This window comes from Stegodyphus dumicola, chromosome X1 (assembly GCF_044657685.1).
Source record: "Stegodyphus dumicola isolate Sdum_Otavi_A_Nest chromosome X1, ASM4465768v1".
Taxonomy (NCBI): Eukaryota; Metazoa; Arthropoda; class Arachnida; order Araneae; family Eresidae; genus Stegodyphus; species Stegodyphus dumicola.
The window spans coordinates 45,774,915-45,798,019 of NC_140780.1; the positions used below are offsets into that span (position 1 = coordinate 45,774,915).

At 33.5% G+C, this 23,105-nt stretch overlaps 1 protein-coding gene across 2 annotated transcripts in view; it reads right to left on the bottom strand.

Annotated features, from left to right (window-relative positions):
• LOC118179682 (UPF0462 protein C4orf33 homolog) overlaps positions 1–23,105 on the bottom strand; it is a 132,777-nt gene that overhangs the window by 53,190 nt on the left and 56,482 nt on the right. For both annotated transcript variants that reach the window (XM_085808014.1, XM_085808015.1), the window contains one exon: positions 9,380–9,437. In XM_085808014.1, coding sequence (XP_085664140.1) covers positions 9,380–9,437 — 58 coding nt within the window. The remainder of the gene's footprint in view (positions 1–9,379; positions 9,438–23,105) is intronic.

The following is a 23,105-nucleotide window of genomic DNA, read 5'->3' on the forward strand; positions in this document are numbered from 1 at the left end:
ATGTAAAAATTAAGCTCTTTAAAAGAAAATTTCAGGTCAGGTTGGCTTCAGGACACTTTTAAAAAATATAATGAACATTATTATGAAAACACGAATTTCATAATTATAAAGTGCATTTCACTTGGAAAAATTTGCTTAATATTTGTTTGGAAACTTAGCATAAATAAAATTTTTAAAAAATGAAAGAACACATCATTAGAAATCCCCATTTTTACATTTTTAAAATAAGCCTAAAAATGGCCTACTATAAAAAGAAATGTACTATTTACTCTTCTTGGCATAAACAATGGCTTCAATTTATGAATTTATTTTATTTAATGAGCCAATTTTTAACTGTTCCTGATTATTGTTTCTCTTTACAATGCAGGTGAAAATTTGAAAAGCCTGTTAAGTTAGGATTTACTTGTCAATGACTAACAAAACCATTTTACAAAAAAGCACTAATTCAGAAGCTGCATCTGTACAAGCAGAGGGGATAACAGAATATATAAATAAAAAAGTTTGAGATTAGCATACAGACAGAGGTGAACACAACAGAGGTGATTGTAGCTGGCTTCTTATAGAAAAAACATTATATGCATATTCCCAAATATGAATAAACTATCATTTTCCTGCAAAATAGAGATCATAACCTGACTTCTAAGAGTAGAAACATTATACACTTATTCACGGATACTAATATACCTTACCAACAAATTACAAATATCCTGCTACTACATTTGGCCATTATGTCCAATTTTGCACAGCGTATTTTTTTTTTTTTTTAATAACAAGTAGAAATACTAAGGAATCAATCCTAGAATCAATTTTCTTTATTTTTGTTCACTTTTTTGAACTTTTTTCTTTATATATAACTTCACAAAAATTTGCTAATAAATACAGTAATCCGATATGCAAATTGTCTAAGTTTGGTGCTAATGCGCATAACCACACACCCTGCAGTGGTGCATCATGAAATGAGCCCTACATAAACCAGCACATACATGAAGATTCATAAGTGTGATGATCATATTCCAACCCTAGAAGGACTTTAGTAAGTGAAAAATGTCGGGTAGATGTGTGTGAAGGCACTTTTCACAGTTAAACGAGTTTTAGAGAAGCCTGATCATCGGCATGAAAACCACAGGCAGGTAGATGTGTCATGTTGCTTGCCGAATCAATCATTCAGATTGTGTCATCAGAGCATGTTGGGAGCATTGGACGGGAGATGGTACTCATGTATGGAGAACCAGATCTGGAACAACCAGGAAAACAACGAGGCAAAAGCACTGAAGGATTATGCAGCAAGTGCTAGTGGATTCCACAGTGACATATTCCATAATACAATTAGACAGAGGGATGCCATTTCCAGATGCCCAGCATAGGTGAATCTGCAATCAAAGCACCCTTTTCATATACTGCCTTTAATATCAAAACATCAGCGACTCCATCTAGGGTGGTGATAAGCCAGAATAACGTGGAATGCCACAGATTGGCAAAACATGGTGTTTAGTGATAAATTCCAGTTCATTTTGGAGATATATGATAATCACGTATAAGCGTGGAAGCACCCTGGTGAATGGGATAATTCCACTCACGCTGTCGCACAACACACTATCCACACAGGAGTAATAGTTTGGGAGTGTGAGAGCCAGTCCACTCTAATTGTAGCACATAGAAACTTAACAGGCTAGCATTATGTTTATCAGAATCTTCGGCATTATGTGGGACCTTTCCTAAATGGTCTTCCAGAGGCAGTTTTCCAGCAAGATAATGCTCATCCACTTACAGCTCAAGTTGCTGAAGATTTCCTACATCATGTTCAGACTCTTCCATGGCCGGACTGTTTCCCTATAGAGCATGTGTGAGACTTGTTTTCCTACAGACAATGTGTGGCACCAGCTGAAATGCCAGATACCACCGTGTCACTCTGTACATGATTTGAAGGTGGCTGTTCAAGATTTGTGGGCCCATCTGCCTCATGACAACATCAGACGCCAAATCAACTCAATGCCGGACCATGTTATGGCATATATTGCAGCAAGAGGCAGTCTTACATGCTATTGAAGCTGCACTGTATTTATTCAATTGCACACACTGCATTTGTTTAATTGTATTGATTTGGGGATCAAGTTAATTTCTCATCTCTATTATTAAGGGTATTAAACTTCATTTCAATCCGATGCTCCCTTCTTAGTGCACTATTTTCAGTGTTCTTGAGTATACTATGTGTGTAGTGTTGGTGAGCTGGTTTTAAATTAATATTTGATTATTGCAGATCCAGAAATTTTTCAGTTTTGCTAAAAATTTTGCAAACTTCGAAATTCAATTGCATAACCCTCTACTACAGTTTGGGGGGTCAGAGCTCGAACTTTGAGAAACAAGGCCATCCAGCATTCTCATTACATCACCATGAAGAATGCAAAGAAAACTATCCTATTCATTGGAAGTGAGTGATCTCAGAGTTCTTGTTTTTGGAAGGAGGCAGACAGAGATGCACATTTTGAAAAGCCTCGGCATCGATGAATCAATTGTATAATTCAAGGGAAGGTCTGCTTTAACCAAATATGGCTTTGATATTTTGATCCGAATATGTGTTAGGCTAGGCTAGGTTATTTAATTACGACAAAGCCTCGAGGGCTATCTGTCTAAGGGGAGGAATGTCTTCTTGAAGGACTTTTTAAGGGAAACTGGCTCGTATACACGTTACACATTGGGGAAAACCACAAAAACACCCAAGCAGTCAGCCCATTCGGGGGATTTGAACCTCGGACCGAACTACCAGTGTTCAGCGACTTTACTGCTCGGCCTCTGGTGGGCCTGATCTGAATATGTGATGCTGACACTTGTTATAATATGGTATGAATGCTTATTGCAGCAAAGAATAAAGTTTGATCATGAGCAATGTCTTGCTCTAAATATCTACTAGTATCTACTAGTATTATCACATATCTTGGCACTGTATAGTTAATATACATCTATTACGCACTGAATAATCATGTATCTATTGTGTCTGGATATATGATAATGCAACTGTGCATCTGCACATTTTATCCTGTAACACTGCACAGTATCGCAAAAATCAAACTAGGGTCCCACTCTAAAATTAATTGCACCAATTATCTCTTCAGGATTGTATTAAGTACCTATGGTTAATGTATGTTAAAGTAGCACTTACCTAATGCACTGTACCACACAGTACTAATCTAGGGTCTAACTTTTAATTCACTGTACTAATTACTTATTCCAGCATAACATTGCACACCTAATATTTCAGTATGTACTTGTCTTGTGTATCTAATGATAACTGCTTCAAAGGATCATAGTGTCCTCAACATATGAGTACACACGTTATGTATACTATATGCTACCGTATCCATGCTTTTGCATACACCTTGTAACATGGCAATGTTTTATCCAGCGTCTAACATTAATTAGCTTTAACGCCACTGTACTGAGTATCAAATTTGTATGTATGTTTATGTATTAGTGTATTAGCATAATGACCACGTATGTTTATCTAAATAAAGGTGGACGTGGCGCTATACCGATTAACCGTATTGGTAGAGGGGTGGTGACCACGTCCTCCGTCCCATGTCTTGCTCTAAAACTTGCTAAAAGCAGTAGACATAATAAAGCAGCTTCTGATTTGACGAAGTTTTTACTTTTTTCAAACTTATCTAGAAAATACCATTTGCAGCAGCTGAAAAGTATAATACAGTCAAAAAAATCTCTGAAATTGAATCAAGATGAGATTATGTTATCCGATAAAGGCAAAGCAACTTCAGAGCCATCTACCAATGGGAGGGATGTCTTTGGCAAGAGTTTTTAAGGGAAGCTGGCTTATACCAATGTCACACATGGGAAAAAACATGAAAACTCCCATGCAGCAAGCCCATACATTGGAATATGAGCCTGAGTTCAGCTACCAGTGTTGAGTGACTTTACCTCACCCACTGGTGGTATCTAAATCAAGGTCATGCAATTTTATAAATAATAAAATTAATGAGAAGGGTCCTATTTCAGCAACAGAGAAAGGTCCTGAAGATGTGTATGGTGGGGTAAGTGCTATATTGTTAAGATATTTACTGTCTTGTATAAACAACAGGTTGGCAATAAGATTGCTGTCTTATTCAAAGAACTAATACAGTACTAAGTCCGATATCCATACGTAAACTATCAATTATCTTGACTTTTTTTAGAAATTTATTGCAAAAGGGGAAAATTAGATTCTGAAAGTAATGTCTCGTTTTACTATATGCTTAATACAGTCGAAAGTCGTTAATCCGGACTCGTCGGGAATTCGGCGATTCCGGATTATCGATTTTTCCGGATTATAGATCATCATTTTAAATCTGGTAAGATGGCATGCAGAAATTACAAAAAACCGTAATTTATGAAATAAAGAACAATTATGATCTAAAGGTTATCAAAATTTACAAAAAGATAAAGCTTAATATTTATTTGTTTACTTTATTAAACATTTCTTTCCATGTAATTTGTTTAAGTTGCTTCGTTTCATGTGATAATACTTTCTCTTTAATTCTATTAAACAGACATAATTTCTTGTTTAGTTACAAAGTTCTGCTGTTTAAGTTATATAATTGCTGTATCGAGAATACCGACTAATTTGTCAATCGAAATGTTTTCGTTTTCAATAACCACTGTGTCACTTTCTTCACTATCGGAAGCGAATTATAACGACGAGGAACTTGATTTAAATCATAGACGGAGTACATCGAGATGAAATACTACATTTAGTATGGAATTATGAGCCAAATAAAATAAAAACATCTGCCCTGAAGATAAGGATAGTGCTGACAGATCAACTTCCAATTCATTGCGTGCCGCGGCGTTTTCAATCCGCCGCCGCAGAGCAGCGTGAAATTGATAAAGATTTCGGATTTTGAAACACACTTTCGCTTTGTAGATCCTTTACATATTAGTAAATATATATCGGAAATTCTCTTTGACACAATCGAAAGTTCAAGCTTACTTTTATAAAATTGCTCTAACAGTCTGCAAAAAATAATAAGCTGGATCCAATTCGAAGATTAAGGCACAACGCAATCTGCAACATTAACTGAATTAGATAATTTTAGCTTAGCTTATACCATCCGTTATACATTCAACGTGCATGCGTAAACGTATTATGCGCATGCGCACGTGTAAACGCTTATGCGCATGCCTCAACGCGATGCATGTGCAGAAAGTTTGTAGCTTTGAAGTCTGGATTATAGATCATTCCGGATTATGGGTGTCCAAATTAACGACTTTTGACTGTACATCATGCATGCACAGTAAACATTTTTTCATAATGTTACGAAATGCCCAGCTGCAGTAGGATAGGTTCCCCGTAAACCGATGTTCTGGTTGCCAGATTTGGTCTGAAATCGCCCATTTGGCGATATGCTATACACGGAGCAAGAACAAACTAGAACGATTTCTTACTAGACTTAGAATTTTACTGAGAATGTTCTCAAAGGCAAATCAAAAGCTGTATGTACCCCTGCCTGTACACAGAGTAGAGTAGTACATCAGGAGTATGTTGAGTTCAGTAGTAGTGACTTGAGTTCAGAGATTAGCTCGAGAGCAATCAACTAAGTAAAAGCTGTACTTTAGTCCTTTGCTTGAAGCTATCTTCACCATTATAACTTGATAGTCTGAAGGCTGTGCAGCTGATTGTTTCAGCATGTTTATTGTATTTTATTTGTTTGTTTTTTTATGAGTTTAACAGGTCTTTGGAACTATGGAACTATCTAGTGTAATACTGATGAATAAATTCTGTTTTGATTCTTCATTAAATGGTTGTCATCAATCACTGCAAATCCACGAACATGTAGAATGCAACAATAATAAAGTATGTCACAGACAGTGCTTCTTAATTTCAGTTTGGCACTAAATTAACATTCTCTGACACCAACCTGACAATAATTTTGTATTATTTGTGCTTTTATCACCATGTGACTGTCACCTCATAGCACCTTGATATATTACCCACACAGAGATGCCTAAAGCATTCTTTTTTTAATACAGTACAAAGTCCGAAATCCGGAATGATCTAAAATCCGGAACTCAAAACCACCAACAACGTTTTTCTGGTAGGCTTTATGCATGTGCATTTGATTCCTCCCCCCTGCACATAATGAAACATCTGGAGAGTCCTGATTCTTAATTTCACTTCGACACTAAATAAAATACCTCGTTACTGAAGACACAATCATTTTAGCATAAAATTGTAATTTGCTTCCATTGCTGCGTATCTCAGTAATTTGCTTCCATTGCTGCGTATCTCAAACCAAAACATTCCACATAGATACATCATTCATTTTATGCCAACCTGGCGAATCATTATTTATTATACTTTCTTTTCAATCCCCATGTTTATCAACACATGACAACTTGAGTAATGACTCATGTAGCGATGCTTAAACATTTTTTTATGTTAGTAATTGAATAATAAAGGAGTATGGTAACCTTTTATGTTGATATTACGCTTGGCAATGATTACAGATTTAAGTTAAATGCACTAAAAAATGGTGACGAGGAAAAATTTACCAAAAATTTCTTTCCATATGCTAAAAATAGATTTTGTTGGCAATACACATAGACCCAAAGATTACATTTACGGCTATTTGTATTAAGAATAACTGATTTGTTATTCACATAAACCCAGAACCAGAGCTAAGGTTCCATATGGCCGCAGAATTTAGGACCCACAGAGACTGCATCAGGCGGTAAGATATCTAGCACCGGCACTCAAAAAGACTTAAGTATATGCGGGAATTTATTTATTCAGAGCTCTGATAAGCCTTAAACATGTGCAAGAAATAGACATAAGTATAATAAATAACTAAACTAATACAATTCAGGCTTAATTGTGTTGGTGCGAGATAGAAGCAAGATAAAATTTAACGGAACAAATTGTCGTTAATCGCCAAGCTCATGATGCATAGCCAAATATGGATAGTGAAGGAAATTTGATGATGATAGCTGCTAATTTTAAAGGTTTTCGGATATCGCAAAACAAAGGTGAAATTTTCCAATTAACGGATTTTATAAAGAAATGTGGTGAAGCAGTAATAAATGAAGATGATATAAAAGAAGTTTTTCATTGTGATGACAATGCTTCTCAATCATCAATCAAGTAATGAATGGCGAAATCTGTAGTAATCGGATAGTGAAGAAAGTGACAGAGAACTTACTGAAAACATGAAAATTTCAATTGACAAGTTAGTCGGAATTCTCGAAAGAGCAGTTACAAAACTTCAACAATGTAACTAAACAAGAGATTATGTCTGTCTACAGAATTAAAGAGAAAGTAATAGTACAAAAAACGAAGCAACTTAAACAGCTTAGATTGAAAGAAATGTATAATAAGGGAAACAAATAAATATTAAGCTTTTTTTGAAAATTTTGATAACCTCTACATCATAAATACTCCATTATTTTAAATCACGATTTCATATTTTTAATTTTAGAATTTCTGCATGCCATCTTACTAGATTTAAACTGATGATCTAATATCCGGAATCGCCGAAGTCCTCACAAGTCCGGATTTCGGACTTTGTACAGCATTAGCAACAGAATACCAAACACCATGGTAATATTTTATGTTGATTGCTTGATGACGATTACAGATTTCAGCCAACTACACTGTGAAGCCTTGAGTGTATAGACAAAAAGAAATTTAAACAAGATTTATTTCCATATGCAAAAAAAAAAAAAAAAAAAAAAAAAAATAGACTATGTGAATGACATCATAGGCTAAATTATTACATTTAATGTTATCCGAGTAGAAAAAAAATTATCTGTTATTCAGATAAGCCTTATGTATATGTGGGAATTTATTTATTCAGGCTAAGATATAATTATAATAACTAATTAGATTAGTAATTCAGGCTTATCTTCTGCAATCCATGACAGAAGCAGAGCAAAATTTAGCAAAACACCCTATCTTTATTTGCCAATCTCATGATACATCGCGAATAGCATACACTAGCTAAGCATTGAGGTAATGAGCTAAAATGAGACACTACTTGAAATCTGTAGTATGGTTTTTAAATGCTGTAGTATGGTTCTAAATGCTATGGATGATGAAGAAAGTGTCAAAGAGCTTGCTAAGAGTGAAAAAATTTCAACTGACAATTTACTGGTAATTCTCGACTTGGAAACTGCAAGATTTGAACAATGGAGCAAAGGAACTTTGTAACTGAATAAGAAATTATGTGAAGCAACTTAAACATCTTATACTGAAAGAAATGTTTAATAAAGCAAACAAATAACACTGAGCTTTTTTTTGTTAAATTTTAATTCCTTTAAGATCATAAATACTTCACTGCTGCATAAACTACTATTTCATATTTTTAAGTTTATAATTTCTACATGTCATCTTACAAGATAAATGATCAAAATCCAGAAAACTCCAAAATTTGGAGCCACTAAAGTCAAAATAAATCTGGATCTCAGACTTTGTACTGTGCTTATGGGTACAGTTGATTGTATAGATCAAATGGCAAACATGTATGAGAAGGGAAATCTATAAAACGGTGGGAAAAGGTTTTCAATAAACTGCTAACGATATCAGTCATAAATGCCATCATTTTTGATGAAATCAGTTGCCACAATACACAATTTGTTGATTTTCTTCTTATTGTTGAAAGATGTCTCAAAACCAGAAAGAATACATACTTCCATTACAAAAGACCAACTCAAAGGAAGTCCACCGAAAAAAAAAAAAAAAAAGATTTCTTCTGAATATAGATTAGATGCTGAAAGCAGAAACAAATGTGCTAGATGCATGAATCATGAACTATTGTTTGTAAAATATGCAATATATCACTATGCAAGAAGTGCTTTACTCTATATCATATTTAAATGCATTGCTATAATAGAAGAAATCTTCATAAGTTTTTTTTTTTTTTTTAATTGTATATGTGTGTGTGTGTGTGTGTGTGCATGTCAAAGAAATTCAGAATATTTTCTCAGTGAAGCACAGATTTTCATAGAAAATTCAGTAACTAACGAGTAGATATACTCACTAGTCACTGAATTTCCTGTGAGATCTGACATACTAACTTGTATAGTGAATTCTCATAAATTCAAAATCAGATAATTTGAAGATTCAATGAATTTGGACAAAAAATAAACTTCCACATCTCACTGAGAAGAAATAATTTCTCAAAACGTTTTCACACTTTGATCAGTTTTAGCTAGTCTCTACTGCTTGAATTTATAATACGTGTAGGTTAAATTTGTAAATAAAGGAACCTTAAGCGATGAATCTTGAAGTTAAATTTCAGTACATTCTAAATTATATTAACTGTGAGATCAGAAGCCCCACATTACAATTTACAAATGAACCAAAAACTTTAAAAGTAATTACAAATATTTCACTTACGGAGATACTTCAACTTCTAAATACTTGTCCTCTTCCCCGAGAAAGAAAGCTTCCACAACTGTAAATAAACATCAAAGACTATATATACATATTGAGTAACACACACTTCTAGATCAGAGCATAAAATGTAACAACTAACATGCAGTCAATGAAAAATATTAGCACATTTATTTTAAATCAAAATTGATACTCCGAAGAATATCTAAATAATGTTTTAGACTGTATGTCAAACTAGTAAAACTCTGATTCTCTAATGAATCGAATAAATAAATGCATGAAACTGTATGCTATGGTATGATGTGCATAGAAATGAGAAAGGGAAAATCAAAAAGTTGAGAATAAATCAAACTTTATTTGTAAATACATTTGAGATTTGGCAATAAGGTTAAATGAAGATTAAATTAAATAATATTAAATAGAGATAGTAAATGAAAGTAGAAAAATTATTTTATTGTTTTATTTTTCAAAATAGCTGCACAACAATGAGCAGTAAAGTAAACAAAATTAATCAGGAACATTTATCAAAAACTTCACTGTACAGAATGTTTCAGGTAAAAACATTATTAAATGCAGGCAGCCCTCCTACACAACAGGGCATTCTGTAACACAGTTTTTCTATAACACAACTCATAAATTGCAATAACCCTCCTATAACACGATAAGAAAATTGCCCAAGCAATCCGAAGAAATTTAATGAATTCCGCAGAAAGATTTTTCATGTTGAGCAAAGCACCCATATAGTCATTTAACACTTAAGATTCCTTGTTTTGTAAGTTCTGCCAGTTTTCTTCCAAGCTCCTGTACCCGTTAGAACAAATGTCCTCAGGGAGACGAACCACATGGTGGAGAGAGACCGTTGAATTTTTAACAGGTAACGAAGGAAAATCTTTTCCTCCCATGACCTTCAAAGCATAATAGCAAAACAGAAACAATACCAGTCTCAAGAGAACACAATCACCAGATAATAATCAAGAAACCTCACTATAGCTTAAAATGAACAACATGAGGTCACAATAAGTGATCTAAAAACACTTAAACTGCACGTTCGGCTTCCAAAATTCTAATCTTCATCTCCGTGGCCTGAAAATAAAAGTGTCTCACCCTGCTGGTCGGCAGTCTGCGTCTAGCCATGGTGTGTTAAAGAATACCTTTTTCATCTTTAAGACATTAAGTTTCAGTTTCAAATATCGTATCTTTGTCTCTGAAAGAACTGAAAGCATCAATGTTAAATGCATGTTAGAAGAAGATATGACCCTCTTCAGTTGAAATAGAAAAGTGCGTGAATCGTCAGAAAATGAAAGTGGTGGCTTATTAGAACTTGCTAAATAGATCGGAGGTGAAGGCTTTGTCGACATGGCTATTCAGGACATTCAAAATTTATTAGCAGAAAAAATTGGCAGATTTGATGAAAATGGCATTCGAAGCCGTAAATCAAATCAACTCTGAGTGCACTAGCACTGATGAAGATCATGCAGTTAATAATTTAATGTTAAAAATTAAAAGAAGGCCCATGCTTAGCTGAAAATCTTGAATCATTTTCCTTGACTGCAGAGCCTTCCGCTGAAATAAGCTAAAATTTAAAAAGGAGCTGCAAAACTGTCCAGCTCCATATAGAGAAATTTACACTGGCCCGGTAAGAACTAGTAAGCAAAGTAAAATTACAGATTTTTTTTAAAGAGAGAAGAAAATGCTAGATCTTTAATTGAAGAAAGAAATTTTGAAAGTGAAAGTGATCTCATTCCAACAAAAAAACGTTCTCGGTTGATTATACTGAGCAGTAACAACAAAAGAAAATTAAACTAAACTTGGCTTAAATTAAAATATGTAATATATTTTGTTTTGTGTTGTGTATACATATATATGTTTAATAAAAATTAAGTTTTTTTTACGTAGAATTAGAAAAATATTTGATTTTAATAAGTTTTCGGAATATAAATTTCCTTTTTATACTGGCTCTGGGTCTCATACAACACGGCATTTTCTAGGAACCTAACTACTGTGTTGCACAAGGATTACCTATATTAATAAACATTCATCAGCTGCACACATTTCTTTTGCATCTACACACAAACATAAGCTCATCCTTTCCAAATTATACTTTTTATATATCAATTTTAAATTTAAGGTGTTTTTCAACTACTTGAGAATTCTCTTTAGAGCACACCAGGCAACATCAGTAGGATGCTCCAGCAGTTGGCTTAAGGAATCTACTGCAAATAAAATATCTGGCCATATAATATATGGTTAGTAAAGTAAAGATCCATTTAATTTTTTGTATTGGCCATGAAATGCATTTCCTTTCTGAAAATCAGCCGTTGCAGATTTTGGTTCAATGAGAGTTTGGGCAGTTTTCCAATCAGACATTTTAAATTTATCAAGTAATTTTTCAATATATTGTTTCTGATCTAAACAACTGGTCTAATGCCTAAAAATTCTGAGACACTTTCAGAATTTGACATTTCAAATTCTTTAGATAACAATGATATTATAATACTTGTTTCTTTTACATCCGAACCTGCAATTAATAAGTCAGCCACATAAAGAGCCAAAATTACTTTCTTACAATTTAGATTTCTGATGAAAATACATGATTCAGAGTCCAATTGCTTAAAATCTAATTTAATAACAAAATTAAGAAATTTCTGATACCATTGTCGAGGAGACCGTTTAAGACAATACAAACTCTTTTTAAGTTGACATTTCTTACCATTCGTATCATCATATCTTTTGGGCTGGTTTCATCTAACTGACCGTTCAAGAATGCTGTCTTTGACAACTAAAGTAAAAGTTTGTAAACATTCATTATTGATAATTACCAGGATTTAACGTAATGAGCACATACTAATTACTGGAGAAAATGTGTCTGTATAGTCTATGCCTTCCTTTTGCATGAAGCCACAAGCAACAAGCCTGGTTTTATAAGTTCCATCTTGTTTTTTCGTAGAACCCATTTGCAGGAAATGGCTCTTTTACCAGGGGGTAAATTTTGTTGATCCCAGACGTGGTTGTCTTCCATAGATTTCATTTCCTCGTCCATAGTTCTTGTTCTACTTGTGGTAGATTTACAATATCTTCAAACGTCAGAGTGTCTTGTTGTGCAAACATCACTTGGTAAGTCTCAGGATTAGGACACCCAACTGTTTGTTTCTTTTCTCTTGAAGATTTTCTCTATCCCTCCTTCTTATTTGAAGCATTTAATTTGCCATTGTCAGTGTTTGAAATTGATTTGTCTTCATTTTTAATGTCACCATTGTCATTTTCACTCAAATATGAACTATCGGAAATGTATTTTTGATTTTCTACTTTCTTCTTTCCTTCATTAAATTTATCATTTCTGGAAACAATGATATGTCTTGTTTCTGGAATCATTAAACAATATCCCATTGTGGAATAACCTACAAATATCATTCTGACAGATTTTTCATCTAGTTTCTTTCTTTGGGATTGTGGCACAAGAGTATAAGCATCACAGCCAAATACACACGTTTGTCAAATCAGGATTTTCACCGTACTTCAGAATATAAGGAATACGATTGTCAATTTAACTATTTGGGAGTCGATTATTTATATAAGTAGCTGTAAGTACTGCTTCACCCCAAAGGAATTTTGGTAAATTTGCCTCAAGTATCATTCCTCTAGCTTTTTCCAATCCAGTTCTATTTGCTCTTTCAGCAACACCATTTAGAAAAGGTGTATAGGGAGGTGCAGGATCAATTTTTACACCTGCTCTTTTAGCAACTTCATAAAGTTCTCCACTGACATATTCTTTGGCATTGTCACAGTGCAGTTTTGCGACTGTTGGATTCAATTTAAAGAATAGTTTAAAGTCGTCAAACAATGTGACTTTTTCTTTTGAGTAATCTTATTTTCATAAATCGCAAGTAATCATCAATTATAGTCACGAAATACTTTTCTCCATGGAATGTGTGAGGTTTTATTGGACCACACATATCAGTGTGTATAGTTATAAATGGTTTGGATTCTTTTTTATGCGAGGACCCTTTCCTATAGGCAATGCACTTTGGGACGAACTCAGACTTCACAAAAAAGTTTCTTTTGCGGGAAGATTCATTAGTTTTAATTTTTTATCACAACAATGTCCTAGTCTTCTGTGTCATAAATCATCATTTTTAACTGCTACAGCTGTAAATAGATTTGGTGAAAAATCACTAAAATATTGTCCGCATTTGTCCAAATCTAAAACGTTTGTTTTTGTTTTCAATGTAAACTATTTCATTTTTAAAAATTACGCTGCTCAAACCTGCTGCTTCAATATTTTTGACAGGAATTAATTGCCCGTTTAATTTCGGAACGTAAAGAACATCTTTTAACATTATTTCAACACCCTCCTTAGTTTTGCCACAAATGTCACCAATGCCTTCCACTTTTAAAATCGTCGATTTAGACGTGCATTTAACAGTTCCAGTCTTAGGCTTAACTGAGGTAAAGCATTCCTTGTAAGAAGTTGCGCCAGAATCAATAATAAATTGATCATGCACAAGATTTCCAGCCATAAAAGATATTGCAGGTGATGCATACTTATTACTATTTGAATTTGCCTGCTTTTTAGAATTATCAAAACATTCACTTTTGAAATGACCAGTTTTCCACAGCTATGACAGACGAAGTTCTCTTTTTCGACAGAATTTAGCAGAATGTCCATTTCTTTTACAATAAGCACAAAACAGTTCTTTAGGAGCACTAATAAAAACAGAGTTGTTCATATTTGGTTTAGAATATTTATTTTCATTTTTGTAATCGAACATAAGGGATTCAGAATCAATAAGTCTGTTTGTAACAAAATCCAAAATCAAATTATCACATTGTTAATTTTCTAGTGATGCCTTAACATTTTCATATTCCTTTCGGCAATGACATTAAAATGTAAATAATAACATCAGATTCACTCACTTCAGATCCAGAGATGCATAGATTACTAACCAAGTTCATTATGTTGTCAATGTGTTATCTCATTGACACATCTTTAGATTTTCTTATGGTAGGTAAACGTTTACGCATTAAAATCTGACTCACTGCTCCTTTAGCACTATATGTAGCTTGCAGTTTCTTCTATATTTTATATGCTGTGTATTCACACTGAAGAGAAGAAGTAATATTATCACTTAAAAGTGCAAGAATTAAGGCGTAAGCTTTTTTTTATTTCAAAACATCTGCAGTTCTGTCCGCGCTTGCTTCTGTTTCTAAAAATGTATCCAATTCCTTTGCAGTAAACACTGCTTGAACTCTTCGACACCAAACAGTAAAGTTATTAACGCCATCAAATAGCGCAGCACCAAAAACTTCCTTTTCACTTCCGCTTGAAAAAGGCCATCATTCACAACCCCCCCCAAATCAAAATCAAATGAACAATAAATTATGGCACTGGTATAGAAGGTTTAATGAAAAAAAGATCAGAGCATTCTAACTTTTGACGAACCACGTTCTGCTGTTGAACATTTAAAATGCTGTGGTTCGAAACACAAACATTTGTTACAAAGCAATACACAGAGATCCACGCAGAGAAATACACACAGACAGTGAAAAGGTTTAACAGAGGTCATATATATAACTTTACAACAGATCATGTTTTAACAAATCATAAAGAAAACACAATAAACAACCAATCAAAAATAACATAAAGAAAATATAAACAAAAAAAAATGGGATTATTTCAGAATACATCAGACCTGACAGAAAGCTAATGCATCGGACGTCACAGAAAGCTGTACTTCTTTTTAACCAAGAACAATGCGATTACAAATATCTCAACAGTACATAGCCAAAGCTTTTCAAGCTGTCACTTACTTTAAAGCATTGCTGTTTCAAAGCTCCATGGTACTTTCACTATTTTCTATACAATACATTTCATTTTCTATGTCACTTATTTAAAGAACTCCGTTTATTATGTCACTTAAATTTATACTTTTATTTGCAAACCAAGCAAAATCATTCAAATTCCAAAACTTATGAGTCCAACAGGCTTGGACAATATAATCAAGAAGGCCAAAAGTTCTTTATTTTCTTCCATGTTAAAGTATTCCACAGAGCTCTATGGAATTGCACTTTAAAGAATGAAATCTAGTTCTTTTCACAGGGCTGGCACCAGAGCCAGTACAACCAGTGCAGTCACACTGGGCTACAGAAATTAGGGGTGGCAAAATTTAGATAGTTTGGGGAGGCACCGGATGACAAAATCTGGGACTAGGAGACATTGCGCCAGGAAGTAAAATGCCTAGCACCAGCCCAGTCTCTTCTTGGAAACTTTTCTTAAAATTCTTTAGTAATTAATAATCAAAATATTTTACTGCTTAAGAGAAAAAAGGGGGGAAATGAAAAAGATAAGGAAAAAAAAGAGAAAAGAGGGCTAAAAACTTGAAATTTTTCACAGCTCTAGACGACAGTAAAGTATCCTTCACGCTGTCTTCAATTTGATTTCTTCTGACAAAACAATGACTTTTTAAATCATCAACATTTTATAAGAATAATTACAGAAACTGGTTTTACTATGCATTTTATGTTCTCCTAAGTTAAGAGAAAATCGAGAACTTTACTTCTGTTAATTAGGCTGTAAGAGGCCTTGCGAGGAAGCAAAAGCCACATATTACTCAACCCATCTCATATACAGTCTTGAGAAAGGACATATAGCAGACACTTTCTTAAATTATCTCAAAAGTGCTCAGGAGTAAAGAGTTATGGAGTTATTAGTTATGGAGCATAGCAATTCACATTATAAATACCTTTAACTTCCAAAAACTGGTAAATAGAGCTTCTCAGTGAGATTGTACATTACTGTCTGTTAAACAGAAAAAAAAAAAAAAAAAAGAAAAGAAAAGAAATTGGCTGCAGGAACAGCAGCATGTAATTAGACTTAGAGTGAAAAGATTTCAACTTGATACTTATGAATATTAGCATTTAATGAGTAAATACACACAGCTGTGAATGACCGGACAGAGATCTCTGTTCTTACGATAATCTACTGCTTGTGTACCATATATGACTAAAAGTATCATTTAAATTTTATGGCTCTCCAAGTCAAACATTAGTTATCAATATTGACAGGATCTGCTATGTGCTATGATCACAGTCGGAGTTTTTCAGATGGAACAGCATGCCCTTCTTGTAAAACAGAAGAGGCCACATCTGCCACTGATGTGGATCTTAGGGCTCTGGTTCATAGCAAACATTTTAGTTCTACCCTTAATTGTTCAATAAGATTGAGCTCCAGGATCTAAGACCCACATGCTTAATGTGGATTCTTCAATATTTATGTCAGTAAACCAGCTGCATAGGTCATGCTTCAATGTGTTTATCAGTTCTTTAATACTATGTCAACAAAATAGGTATACATGCCATGAGCTCTAAAACACCAGAGCCCGATCATGCTAAAACAGAAATGGGACCTCGCCAAACTGTTGCAATGGTATGGGCAGCACAGAAGATGCTTAAAATTTGCTTAAAATATCAAAAAAGTTTCCCATGTTCACTGTTACATGTGCAGGAACCGGGAGAAGGGGAAGCAAATCCCTATTAGAAGGAATGACCATCATCGGAAAGCTTAGTGAGCTTCCATTGGAAAACTTCACAAAGGCATAACACACTCCAGTTAATACTGGTAATCAGACACTGTATTCATAGGCACCCATCAGATTGTCAGGTAATGTAACGTGATTCGTTGCCCCATGGGATACATCACCACCGCTTCAAACTCTAACAGTGGTGAACATCACTAAAGGTGGTACCTAGCATAGGTTACATTAGTTTTTAGTTTAAATATAGAAGCTTATGAAAACCTAACATTCAGAACTCCAAGTGAGTCCATTGCCATATCAAGAAGAATGAATTGTCACTCCAGGCATCACTATTTCAAGCTCCAAAATGATGATCTGGAAGAGAGATTTGAAAGTGATTGCATTAATCTCCAGTTTAAACTGCCTGACCATGAAATTTTAACCTTTGGATCTCCCAACGAACGGTAAATGTATCTGGAAGGAGCCTGGAATTTCCTATTTTTTTAACAATTTCATGAAGTTTAACACTCTGTAGTCTCCTCTTTATCAAAGAGCATGGTCCACCTGGTTTTGATAATACAGTCATAACCCTACACTTTCATGCTGTCATTAATGACGGTAAAGTAAGTCTCATGTCACAACTCAGAAATCTCATGAAAAAGTCTGTCGTAATGATGATATTTTATACTTACACTCCATTCAAAGACACTCAGACCATGTTTCCACCATTTTATATTACCTACCTTGCACTGCAATTCTGGCCTTGCCTCTCATCTGTTTGACTTTACATGCTTGATAGAAAGTAAAATATTTATGGCAATACAATTCAATGAATTCCCTTTACCATACGCTAAAGTAGATTAGTCTTTTACAAAATAAGTGACAGCTTTAATTTACATATCTGTAGTTTATCAATGCACATTTTTAAAGCAATTAATACACTCTATTTTGCTGTTTCAGAAATGGCTATTTCAGCATTAAATTTATCTTAAATACATATGCTCTAAGTATAGTAAAATTATGCCTGAATTCTTTTTTAATTCATGACAAATATGTATTATATTATTGTGTAAATCAAAAGGAAACATCAGTAAAATAAAGTAAATAACCATAAATTTCAAAGCAATATGTAATAATAATATAAAGTTCAAAGCAATATGCAGTATACTCCCCATAAACTGGGAATGACAAGTACAGTTAATACCAGTTCACCGCTGATATGAAAGTAGTTAAAAAATACAAGAAAGAGGAAAAACCATACTATAATTCATTATTAGAAATTTACCTCAATTAACCTGAAAGATAAGTCCACTTAGTTACTTAAACGAATATTTAAAACAAAAAGAATACACTGTAAATAATGAAAAAAACAACATCACTGGAGAGGAAAGCAAATTAAACTGGCATTAAAGAACTATATTTACAATAGAATTTCAATAATATTCAGATCAAACTTTCAAACTTCCATAAAATAGTCAGACCAAACTTCTCTCTTTCTCTCTCTCTTTTTTTTTTTGGGGGGGGGGAGGGGGCAGACCTCTTTTTTTTTTTTTTTTTTTTTTTTTTTTTTAATCTATGGTCTTATTTTGAGAGATGCATTTTGCTACTCGAGCAGACTATTGTCTTGCCCTTTTAAATAATTCAGAAAGCAACAATAAGTAAAATGACTTAAAATAGTAGCATTAATCACCACAAAATATACTTCACAGTGAAATAATCACAGCTAAACATAATTTACATAGATGTCATGATTCTTATAAGAATTTGAAGGATTAGCATGCCAAGATGAAAGGGATGCATCCAACAGGAGCATGGAGGCAAGAAAGAAAGGAGAGGCCAAATCTGACCTACAGGTGAAGCACTGCTCCGGGCTTCGGTCTCCAGATGGGGTGTTTTTTGTTTATATTCAGAAGCTCCCTTGACAGCGCTTTGATAGTATTTCGACACACAACAGTTCCATGCAAATCGAAAAATGGGATACTTCAGCATAAAAGAAAAATTCATTGTTTGATAGATAATAGCAATTTGTATAGTTTAGTGACATTTACGCAAAAATCACATGTTTTATTATTGATGGCAATACGGTAATCCACAAAGTCCAGAAATCCACAAAGCTTGGGACCAGAGGATGTGCGGATTTTAGGATTTTGCGGATTTCAAGACAGAAAACATAAATCATAATATTCAGACTAAAAGTACAAAATAAATAAGACATATTAGATACATTATTGCAATAACTTATTGCATGCATTAAATTATTATTACATATATAAATTGATTATATTATTCATTGTATTATATATACACAGCATCGAAGTTTGCCGATTTCGCCTCATGCAAAGATTTCCGGTTTCGGATTCTGATGTTAAAATCACAGTTGCTGTAAAATTTCAACAGTTTTTCTTTATTTTTCCATATATCATACACAATCGTATCGCAATTCCATACGATTCTGCTATAAAATGCACCTATCTCCATCTTTTGCAGAATCTGCGCTTTTTGCATTACCGTCAATACAATGTGTTTACGTGTTTCAACGTTGCAAGCAGTAAAATCATGAGTGCTTTCTTACCTGTATTTGTATTAAAAAGGGCTGAAATTTAAAATATTCTTAATTTATCCACAAAATATACAGATTAAAAAAAGGCAGCACTAAATAATCTCAAGAAATAACAAAGCTCAGAAAATACAACAATGTGAATCGTGAACTTGAAAGAAGAATTGAGTGAATCGTCTGCTTTCATACCTCGATGCAGATTAGAGGGGGGGAAACTTTTATCATGATGTCAATAATTTGGTATTTCCGTTATGACGCATTATTATTCGGTAATTATGACATCATTATTCTGTAAATAATTTTTCTTCGATATTTCGTACTCAATGTTGCGGTTTCCGGAACCTATAAACCGAATGTTTATATTTTGAGTGGCAACACGAATTTCAGGAGTTGGCGGATTTTCGGTATTTGACTGTATAACTTTATTATATAATGTTGGTTATTTTTCAATAACTAACAACAGTGATTTTGATTATGAATTTGTTTTATAAAATTCTTAGCTGTTGAACTATAAAAATATAGATTTTTAGCAAAAATGTTATGCTTAAAAAATGAAAAATACTTTGCAGTAACTTTAAAATTGTATATGTCTTTCGATACCCTTGATAGAGTATTCACTACTTTTATTTTATGTTTCAACTGACAAAATATTTTAAATTAAATAAATGGTACTATTCCATTTTGAGGACCGTAAAAAATTGCAGCGAAAATGTATGCGCAAAAGCGCCAAATCTAGCAAACGCGACCATTTAACAGCGCGCCAAATCTAGCGTACGCACTGATTTCAAATTGCGTAATTTTAGATAGTTCTATATTTCTTAAGACGGCATTGAAATACTAGTTTAATTTTTAAATCCTTTTTGATTTCAAATCCTTTTTTGATATCCTATAGATTTAACAATTTTGGAACTGCCCATGACGAAAAGTCTGCAATCCATGTACACATCGACCTATTTTCACTTTAAAAAAAATCACAAAAATGGCACTGCGCACACCCTTGACTTTATCTATGTACACATCCGTCTATTTTCACTTAAAAAGTAAAAGAAAATTGATAAAAATTCAATTGTTTTTAACCTTGTAAAAATTGCCAAACAAATAAGTGGGCGATTCTGCACTTTACCAAGAATTTTTTCAAAGAAAAGGCATCATTCATTATAGAAAATTATGTTTGAACAACCAACAAGATGAAATTATGCTTTAGCGATAACTCGGTAGCGAAATAGCGATGCAAGAATCCGTTCAGTTGTTTAGCTTTTTTTTTATATAAATTATAAAAATGATTTGAAATAGTTATTTACTCTTATGCTTCCATCCGTCAAGTTTAGCCTTTTTCATATAAATTATAATAATAAAAAAGTATTATATGAAATTAACCTTTTATCTAAATTAAAACAATAATCTTTAAACAGTTATTTACTATTATACTTCTTTCTTGCGTTAGGGTTGCCGCAATTATTTTTGGCAGCACTGGCATCAACGATGGTTTGGCGATTTTTTACGGTCCTCAAAACGGAATAGTACCAAATAAATTTTTTCTCGTCCTCATATATGAAACACGTACTTTTTAAAAAATTTTAGAGGCGAGGCTTTATAGTTGCTCATTTTAAACTAATCATTTTATTTTTATAACTGAAAAATAATCACTTTGGGTTTACACTTTTTATTAATTTAGTTTAATTACTCATTTGGGTTAATTAAAAAATAAAATTACCACCTAATGCTCCAATTCTCATCAAAATTTATAAATATACACACAGATATGCCAATAAGTTAACTTAAGCTGTCTTGATAATGTGGCACGTTCACATGGTTGCATCATCTTGACGGCACATGGTACCTCCACAGAATTTGCAAATGTATCCATCTTCTGTTCTACACATTTCTGTAAAGCACATGGTACTTCCACGGAATTTGCAAATGTATCCATCTTCTGTTCTACACATTTGTGTAAAATTATGTATTTTACACAAATATGTAGAACAGAAAGGAAATACCATGTGCTTTACACATTCCGTGGAAGTACCATGTGCCGTCAAGATGATGCAACCATGTGAACGTGCAATTTTACACAAATGTGTAGAACAGAAGATGGATACATTTGCAAATTCCGTGGAAGTATCATGTGCCATCAAGATGATGCAACCATGTGAACGTGCCACATTATCAAGACAGCTTATTAAGAATTTTAAAATAGGGCAATCGACAGAGGTGAAAACATTTGTAAATTACTTTATTCAAAATCGATTATTGTAAATTACTTTATTCAAAAACGATTATTGTAAATTACTTTATTCAAAAGAGATTGTGAATGCAGAGACATTAAAAATTTGCACATGCCAAAAATGAAAAATATGAAATATGTATGGGTATTTATGCATATGCTTACAAAAAGCCTCTATCTGCCTTTAACAAAATACATAAATATGTATTAAATTATTTTTAAATGTATTTGAAATGAAGGATTTATTCATTTATAAACTCCTGTGAAAGTTACTGTGAAGAAATCTAATTATTAAATGTATCTAAATTTAAAATGATTATAAATATTATCTAAATATATAATAACCTTAACATTGAATAGCAAACATAAATAGAAATCCTGTAAAAAAATATGTTATAAAATTATTTAAGAAAGAATTGTTCACACTGGAAAGGAATGTTAAAAGGATTGGAAAGCAAATCCTATGACATGCATATTTATGGAAGTAATAAAAGAAGACTAATTCAGAAGTCAAACAACAAAAATCAGCATTATATTTTCAAATTCTCTCAGGACTAGTTTCGATGGTTTTACCAAACCATCGTCCTCAGCTGCAAAAGGGCAAATGAATGAGATAGGATATAATGATTAGATAAGCTAAGGAAGCCTGGACAGGAGATAAGATGCTGGCACCATTTGTTATGAAACCAGAACTAAAACATAACTTCTTTAAAGGCTAAAGGCAAAGAAGGATTGGAATTAGGGTCATTAACTAGAACACAAAGATTTTTTTTAATGTGAAATGCCTCTAGACAATCCAGTTCTCCAATGGAAGATGTTTTTTGAATCATTTTGGCAGCAGAAAAATTCAAAGTGTGATTTTCGGACCAAAAATTTTGGGCAACAGAAGACTTCTGTGTTTCCTTTTTTCTAACATATGCCTCATGTTCTTTGACGCGAAATTTTAAGGCTCTCTTAGTTTGGCCAATATAAATTAAACCACACTGGCAAGGAATCCTGTAAATACCCCAAGAATTCATATCCGGAATGGGGTCCTTGAGTATGGAACTCGGAATTTTATTGATAGGAGAATAAACAATCCGAAAGGGCCCACCAGCAGCCGAGCGGTAAAGTCACTGAACACTGGTAGTTTGGTCCGAAGTTCGAATCCCACGAACGGGCTGGCTGCATGGGCGTTTTCGTGGTTTTCCCCATGTGTAACGTGTATACGAGACAGTTTCCCTTAGAAAGTCCTCCACGAAGGCATCCCTCCCCTTAGGCAGATAGCCCTAGTGTGCTTTGCCGTAATCTCAATAAACCAAACCAAACAACCCGAAAGTTAAATTTCTGCAAAATACGTGCAACTTTATAGCTAATTGATGGAAAGAAGGGAATGACAACAGAATTTTTATAACCTCCTAAAACAAGAGTGTGCCGTTTGGTGTGTTGAGATGAGAA